At 42.2% G+C, this 8,258-nt stretch overlaps 1 protein-coding gene across 1 annotated transcript; it reads right to left on the bottom strand.

The window, feature by feature from the left end:
* Positions 1 to 959: 959 nt before the first annotated feature.
* LOC119598400 lies at positions 960 to 1,719 on the bottom strand. Its single transcript, XM_037948045.1, has 2 exons — positions 1,553 to 1,719; positions 960 to 1,455 (listed from the first exon to the last, which is right to left on the bottom strand). Exons 1-2 carry the CDS (start codon positions 1,717 to 1,719, stop codon positions 960 to 962), a joined length of 663 nt encoding a protein of 220 aa, XP_037803973.1.
* Positions 1,720 to 8,258: the final 6,539 nt, after the last annotated feature.

Genomic DNA, 8,258 nt, shown 5'->3' with positions numbered 1-8,258 from the left:
TATATATATATATATATATATATATATATATATATATATATATATATAAAGATAGATAGATAGATAGATAAATAGATAGATAGATAGGTATAGAAAATAACACACGCGTATATACATTATATATATATATATATATATATATATATATATATTATATTATATATAATATATATATATGATATATATATATTTGTCCGTGGATAGGTCTATGTATATAAAATCCCTTTTCTTAGTTTACACTTTTTATAAAAAAAAATTGTTCTGTATATTATGTACGAGGCTTCTTTAGAAATGAAATTGAAACAAGCTGATCCATCATTCAAATGAGAAAGAACTTACACACACCTAGGTACATTATATATATTATATTATATATAATATATATATATATATATATTATATTTAATATATATATATATATATACATATATATATATATATACTATATATATATATATATATATATACATAAATATATGATATATATATATATATATTATATATATATATATATATATATATATATATATATATATATATATATGTAGCTGTGGCTAATGGAGTTAGCCACGTTAGGTGGTGAGGATTCTGCAAGAGTTTTATTTTACAAAGATTAGGCGTATATATACACAAAGGTGAGGAATCACTGAACAAGGAATGACCAGTCACGAGCAGCTACCCCTCGCGTGATCGAGGGGCGTGGCTCTCCTGGCGAAGACGAGGAATCGTTCTGCTTGCATGATCGTGGCGTGGCGAATAGCAAGCGGCCATTCCACTCGTGCAATCATCACTTGTTTCCGCGGGTTTAGCAAACTAGTTACAATACTCCCTGTCAGCGAAGATGCCTCATGGTATGTGCCCATGGGTGGCCCGCCCTGGAGAACCATACTATAGAGGAGTTGTCGTCCTGAAGATACACTGGCTTTGGGCGATCTTTCGAGATCGAATCATTGGCGCCCTTAATTCTTCCTATCAATGACTTCATATGGGCCAGAATAGGGAAGGGTGAGGGGAGGCGTGTGGACTTCTGTGCAGAGGATATTTCGTTGTGCGTAGATCTTTGGGGATGTAACGGTGTTTGGGTGGCCTGTAGGTCTGTTTGCAGGGTGGGTCGAACTATCCGACGATGCGTCGTAGTCTGGCGTTGTCGTCCTGGATGGAGCATTGGGGAAGAAACATCTCATCTCTGCTGGGGGAGACTTTGAGCCCTTCCTTTGGGGTCGTTCGAGGCCGAGAAGGACCCAGGGAAGTTGCGAAAACCACATTGAGTTGCTACATTGAAACATCAGGGCAGCTTTCAGGGTTCTGTGGAAACGCTCTACCATGCCATTAGCTTCTGGGTTGTAGGCAGTGGTGTGATAGATGGATGTGCCGAATAGCTGTCCCAGAGCTGCGAAATGAAAGAGATGCCGAATCTCGAAATCCACCCAGAGAGTAGAGCAGAGCAGGAGGAAACTGGCATTGGACATAGGAATAGCTTCAGGCCATCAGTTTAAACGGTCACTATGGTGAAGAGGTAGCAGTGTTCTTCTGATGGCGGTAGGGGACCCACTACGTCGACGTGGATGTGTGCAAAACACCTCTGCGGCTGGTGGAAAGTTCCGTGGCCTGTTTCGATATGTCACTGACTTTTGGAGATTTGACAGGAAGTGCAGGATCGAACCCAGTCCTTTGCCTCTGGAGATGTTGTACCATACAAATTTTTGCTTCAGGAGTCATTCTGTCGCACGTCGAGAGGGATGGAACGGGCCATGGATGAGGCTGAAAATGTGACGATGGGAGGGAGGCTAGAATCCATGGGCGTGGTCGGCGCGGTGCTGATGTCGCAGAGGATTGTGGTACCTGCTTCGTCCACAGGGACGTCCTTCCACTGAGGGAAGTAATGGATGTACGGCAGGCTGAAGTCTCAGGGTCCTGTTGCTGCTGTTATTGAGTTGGTTGTAGTTGAGCCCTAAATTAACTGCGTCAATGGAAACTCTGGAGAGGGCGTCAGCTACAGGATTCTTCCTGCTCGGCAGATGTCGAATGGAGCAGTTGAACTCGACGATAGTGGAGAGATGACGGCGACGGCGGAGGGACCATGCGTCGGCTTGTCTCGTGAAGGCATGGACTAGGGGCATGTGATCCGTCTGAATCGCGAAGGTGTTGCCCTCAAGAAAACGGCTTGTCGAAACGGCGAGGAGCTCTCTATCGAAGGTGAAGTAGTCTTTCAGCCTTCAGAAGCCTGCAGCTGAAGAAACCCAAAGGCCCTCCAACCACCTGCTCGAGGACAGCTCCGATAGCGATGTTGCTGGCGTCTGTGGTGAGGAGAAGGGGCTTCCCCGGGGTGGAAAAAACGAGGAGGGTTGGACGCGGCGAGATCTTCCTTGGTTTTTATGAAATGCATTGCTTGAGGGTGGCCCCAGGTCAGGTCCTGGGTTTCCCTGTACAAGGGTTCCATGATGGATGGGGCCTACGTCTTGCAGTGAATTGACTCTGGCTGATGATGATGATGATGATGATGATGTGATATATATATATTATATATATATATATATATATATATATATTATATATATATATATATATATATATATATATACATATATATATATATATATATATATATATATATATATACTATATATATATATATATATGCACACACACACACACACACACAACACACTCACTCACACCACACACACACACACACACACACACACACACACACACACACACACAAACACACATATATATATATATATATATAGATATATATATATTATATATATATATATATATGCATATACATACATAGATATACATGCATATGCATACATAGATATACATGCAATACATAACATATATATATTATATATATATATATCTATATATAATATATATATATATATATATATATATATATATATATAATATTATAATATATATATATATATATATGATATATATATATATATATATATATAATAATAAATAAATATAATAATATATCATATATATGTATATATATATATATATATAATATATATATATAATAATATATATATGTAATCCTATATCGATGCAACCAAGGAAAAGTTGACTCGGAAGCCGCACACGTTGAAACACAAAAGGGTCCGGAGTGGATGGGATAGGTTTGTACGGCTGGATGGGGAGAGGGGAAGAGGAGGGGATAAAAGAGAGAGAGAGAGAGAGAGAGAGAAGAGAGGGAGAGGGAGAGAGGGGAGAGAGAGGCGAGAGAGGAGAGGAGAGAGAGAGAGAGGAGAGAGAGAGAGAGAGGGAGAGAGACGTAGCTACCAACACGTCCCACTCCTGCAGCCAATGAGACTGCCAGGAAAATGAGCAGGAGTGCCCTTTCAAATGCAAAGCACATTTGTGGCTAAAGACCACTAACAGATATGAATTGTTTATATTGGGTTTAAGGTCGTGAGATGTGGACATAAGAGTTGAGATTTGGCTTTCAGATGAATCCTTTAGTCTATAAAAAAATTAAATGTTTTTACTGTAATAGTCTAATAATTATAATCAAATAAAGTATTAAAGAAAGAGAAAGAGAGAAAGAGAGAGAGAGAGAGAGAGAAGAGGGAAGAGAAAGAGAGAGAGAGAGGAGAGAATTGAGAGAGAGGAGAAAAGAGAGAGAGAAGAGAAAAGAGAGAGGGGGAGAGGAAGGAGAGAGGAGGAGAGAGAGGGAAGAGAGAGAGAGGAGGGAGAGAGGAGAGAGACGAGAGAGAGAAAGGAGAAGAGGACAGAGAGAAAGAGAGAGAGGAAGAGAGCGGGGAGGAGAGAGAGAGAGAGAGGGGAGAGGGGGAGAGAGGAGAGAGGGGAGAGGGGAGAGAGAGGAGAGGAGAGAGGGGGAAAAAAGACAGACAGACAGAAGACAGAGAGAAGAGAGAGAGAAAGAAAGGAGAAAGAGAAGAGAGAGAGAGAGAGAATGACAGAGACTCTCAGTTTGGTCTTTGGTCAAATGCCGTCAATGTCACGCCCTCCTACTAACAGGGGTGACCAATAGGGCGGCGTGCCCATGGCATCGCCGCCGTACTGACCTAAGCCACGCCGCTGCGCTCATGACCCCATAGCTGACCGGAACTGTACAGACACTCTCCCTCGAGTCACGGCCCCGCTCGCCCGCGGCCTCCCGGGGGCTACCCAGGTCTCTCCTATACAAGCCGGCCAATTCAACCTCGGTTATGCTACTTTTCCCAAAGAATCTCCCATCAAAAAATACACAACGACCCGTGCGTTTTAAAAAGCCCCTCACAGATGGTGCCAGCAGGGGATGTCGCTTTCTCAAGCTTGTGACACCGAACGATGCCTCCGCCCTCTCCAAAAACAAAACGTTAAGTACGCCATGGGCAATTTTTTTTCCTTTTTTTCTTTCCATGTGTGCATGTCGCTATGTTTTTAACAAGGGCAGTGATGGTAGATTATCTTATTATTTTTTCTTAGTGAGAATAATTTCCGTAGGCGGGGTTTCCCCCTTAATTCTAATCGATCATGCTAAGCAAAAGCATAGATTCGTGATTTTTTTTATGTAGGTAGTTTTGTGTGTGAAGCCTTTTTCCATATGTTCATATTTTCTCGAATATTCTATGCACGCTAACTGTTGCCATATTCTAGGCATAATTTATTATTACCTTTATCCCCCATTGCGTTAGCCAATGCTGTATTGGCGCTAATTTTGTAATTTCTTGTAATTCAGTTCATTTTTTTAGGCTTGGGTTAATAATACATTAATGGGGTTATCTTTGAAATATTTAAAAGTTATTTGAATTATCCACAAACAAATATTTTTTCCTTTCACCAGACCATCCCTACCTATCCTAGTCCTAACTTTCCCCCTTTCCTTAAACCCCCCTCTTCCCATTTCCCCCCCCTCTCTACCTATTTTCAATATATCTTGAAGGTCACTTGCGTTGATATTGCTAATTAGTGATATTTGTCAAATGTATTTTCATTAAACAAATTATTAACTACGTACGTTATTTTTGTTAGTGGCGATTTCCAACTGACTTCACACTTGCCTTCGCGATCCGAATTCTGACAGCGGGTGACCTGTCTAGACCCTTTCTGACCGTGTGAAAACCCCGAAGTCAATTATCCGATTCGGTTATCTTGGTGGTTAAATTCATCGGATGAACCTCTTTCGACCTCACTCAGGTAAAATCGGTCACTCTGATCTGCCCACGATTAGAAATATATTGTTATATTTCATTTCAATTCGATCTCGTTGTTAGAGATATTTAAATTATATCCGCTACTACGATTTCCTATTGTTCGTGATTTTCGTTATCATTATTCATCAACTCTGTGAAATTGCCTCGTCGTCCTAACATTTTCTTTTATCCTCTCATGATATCGTTAAGATGTGACTGATTCATTATGTCGTTAATTATTCTATATCGCGAACGTCATTTATCTTTATACATGTCCTGGTGGACGACCCAGCTGGGTATGGACATGGAATTAGTATTAAGTGAATGGTGTCCTTTTACGGTCAGAAGAACATTTACGCCCAGCTGCGAGCGGCGCCCTCCAGTGCGCGACAAAGTTTTACGACTTATACGTGGGGCATGCGCTGGCATTCCAAAACGGAATAGAATTCCCAATTTGCGTATTATTTGTGCTACGTATGAGCTCGTCCCGGCAGTACCTGGCCGCTTTTCCTCCGGGAATCTCTAGGCTTAAGTTAACATAACTTGCAACCACGAGTGTGTTGTCCTATCGGCGATCAGCGGTTGCTGCAGCTTGCTGTTCCGTGAAGATTGTCACCATTCATACATTTCACATTCTTCGCAGGTATCATTTCTGTGACTTCAAACAGTAGTTGATCATAATGTCGCAATTGCCGAGATAATACTAAGTACATATTTATTAATGTTCTTTCGATGCAGGTAGATAGATCGGTATTTATTTTTCTTGACCTCTAAATTTTGCCCATTCGTTTATTTACCGTCCCCATCCTCGCCTCGCCTTTACTTATCAAATTCCACCTCGCACGCCATTCTAGTTTTCTTACTCTTCACTCAACTTATCTAGCTGCTATGCTTTATACCTACACTCACCACTATTATATTTCTACTTCGTGTGCTCTGACTCTGACTTATTCACCTTATAAACTCTAAAACTTATTTACTCAACATCACTTCAGTTATGCAACTTCATGCATAGGTATGTATAAATCACGTTAATTGCACAAGAATTACAGCGGCAGTCTTGCGCCAATTCTTGGTATTCATTGCCTTGCATTACGTTTATCGTGCCGTATGTTGTTATCAAGCGTATAGATGTAATGAGTCACTCCAGCGGAACATGAGGACACATTTACCTATTTTCATTATCGTTTGCTCGAAAGATGAAGGTGTTCGGTGATAGACATTATTCTAATCGATATAATTTCCTATAAGTCAGATATATATTGTATGTACTATTGCACAGTGCACTGTTGACCTTCTCATTGTTGCATTTTTTTTTTCTTTTCTCTAGGAAGTCTGTCGTTCAAGATAGTCCTGCGATACGCGACAACTTTTCCCTCCTATAGCCATGGCACACTGTTATTCATGTAGATTTTACCTCAATCTATCCTGAGACAATTGCAACTCAAGCACGCCTGTGGACTATTGCAATGGTCTCCCTAAGCATGTTCCTCTGTCTATCTCTTGACAGTGAAATTATATATAAAAAAGTGATTATAAAAAATGAAAATTCAATATAAAAAATGAAAATTCAATATAAAAAAAATTAATACTATATTTCTTGCAATACATCGATTATATCTTACATACGGCCCTATGCACACACCCCCCCCCTCATTTCGCCCTCCTTCTCTGTCTCTCTGCCTGTCTCTGCATGGGTACTTGTTCAGAAAATGGCGGATCAGCTGAACAAGAAGTCCGGGACGCAGACTGCCAGTACACACACCAAGCATGGCCGACGACACTTGCTGCTCCCATCGAGGACGACGGGTGGGTGCGTGAGCCGAGCGATCTCAGATTGGTCATTGGTCAAATGCCGTCAATGTCACACCCTCCTACTAACAGGGGTGACCAATAGGGCGGCGTGCCCATGGCACCACCCGCCACGCCCACTGCGCTCTTGACCCCATAGCTGACCTGGAACCGTACGGACACTCTTCCGCGAGTCGCTACCCCGGGCATTCTCCTGCACAAACGCCATACAAAACCTCGGTCCCGCGACTTACAAGAATATCCATCAATAAATTATACGCAACAGACCGTGCGTTTTCCAAAGTCCCTCAAAGAGAGGGATAGAGAGAGAGAGGAGATGGAAGGGAAGAGAGAGAGAGAGAGAGAGAGAGAGAAAGATAGACGGACAGAGAGAGAGCGAGGGAGAGAGAGAGTGAGTGAGAGAGAGAGAGATAGAGAGAGCGAAGAGAGAGAGAGAGATGAGAGAGAGAGATGAGAGAGAGGAGAGAGGAGTGAGGAGATTAGAGACGAGAGAGAGAGGTGAGAGAGGGAGAGAGGCCAGAACAGAGAGAGAGAGGACCAGGACAGAGACAGAGACAGATAAATAGATATATAGATATATAGATAAATAAATAGAAAGAGAGAAAGAGAGACATACAGACAGACAGAGATAGAAAGAGAGACAGACAGATAGAGGAGAGAGGAGAGAGAGAGAGAGGACGAGAGAAGAGAGAAGAGAGAGAGAGAAGAACGAGGGAAGAGAAGAGAGCAGACAGATAGACGGACAACACACACACACACAACACAACACACACAGAGAGAGAGAGAGAGAGAGAGAGAGAGAGAGAGAGAGAGAGAGGAGAGAGAGACAGAGGACAGAGGGTAGATAGATAGATAGACGTAGAAGAGGAAGAGAGAGAGAGAGAGAGAGAGAGAGACAAAAGAGAGAGGGGAGAGAAAAAGAGAGAGAGAGAGAGACAGAGAGAGAGAGAGAGAGAGAGGAGAGAGAGAGAGAGGAGAGAAGGGATGTGTAGAGAGGAGAGAGGAGAGAGGGGAGAGAGAGAGAGAAAGAGAGAGGAGGAGAGAGAGGGAAGAGAGAAGAGAGAGAGGAGAGAGAGGAGAGAGAGAGCGAGAAGGAAGAGAGACAGAAGAGACAGGAAAAGACAGAAGACAGGACAAGAGAGAGAGAGAGAAGAGGCAGAGAGAGAGAGAGAGAGAAGAGAGGAGAGAGGGGGAGAGAGGAGAGGAGAGAGAGAGAGAGAGAGAAGGAAGAAAATGAGAGAGAGGGGGAGAGAGAGAGAGAGACAGAGAGAACAAGGAGAGAAGGAGAGA

Source organism: Penaeus monodon, chromosome 41 (genome assembly GCF_015228065.2).
Source record: "Penaeus monodon isolate SGIC_2016 chromosome 41, NSTDA_Pmon_1, whole genome shotgun sequence".
Lineage (NCBI taxonomy): Eukaryota > Metazoa > Arthropoda > Malacostraca > Decapoda > Penaeidae > Penaeus > Penaeus monodon.
This window is presented reverse-complemented; position numbering and strand designations above follow the sequence as displayed.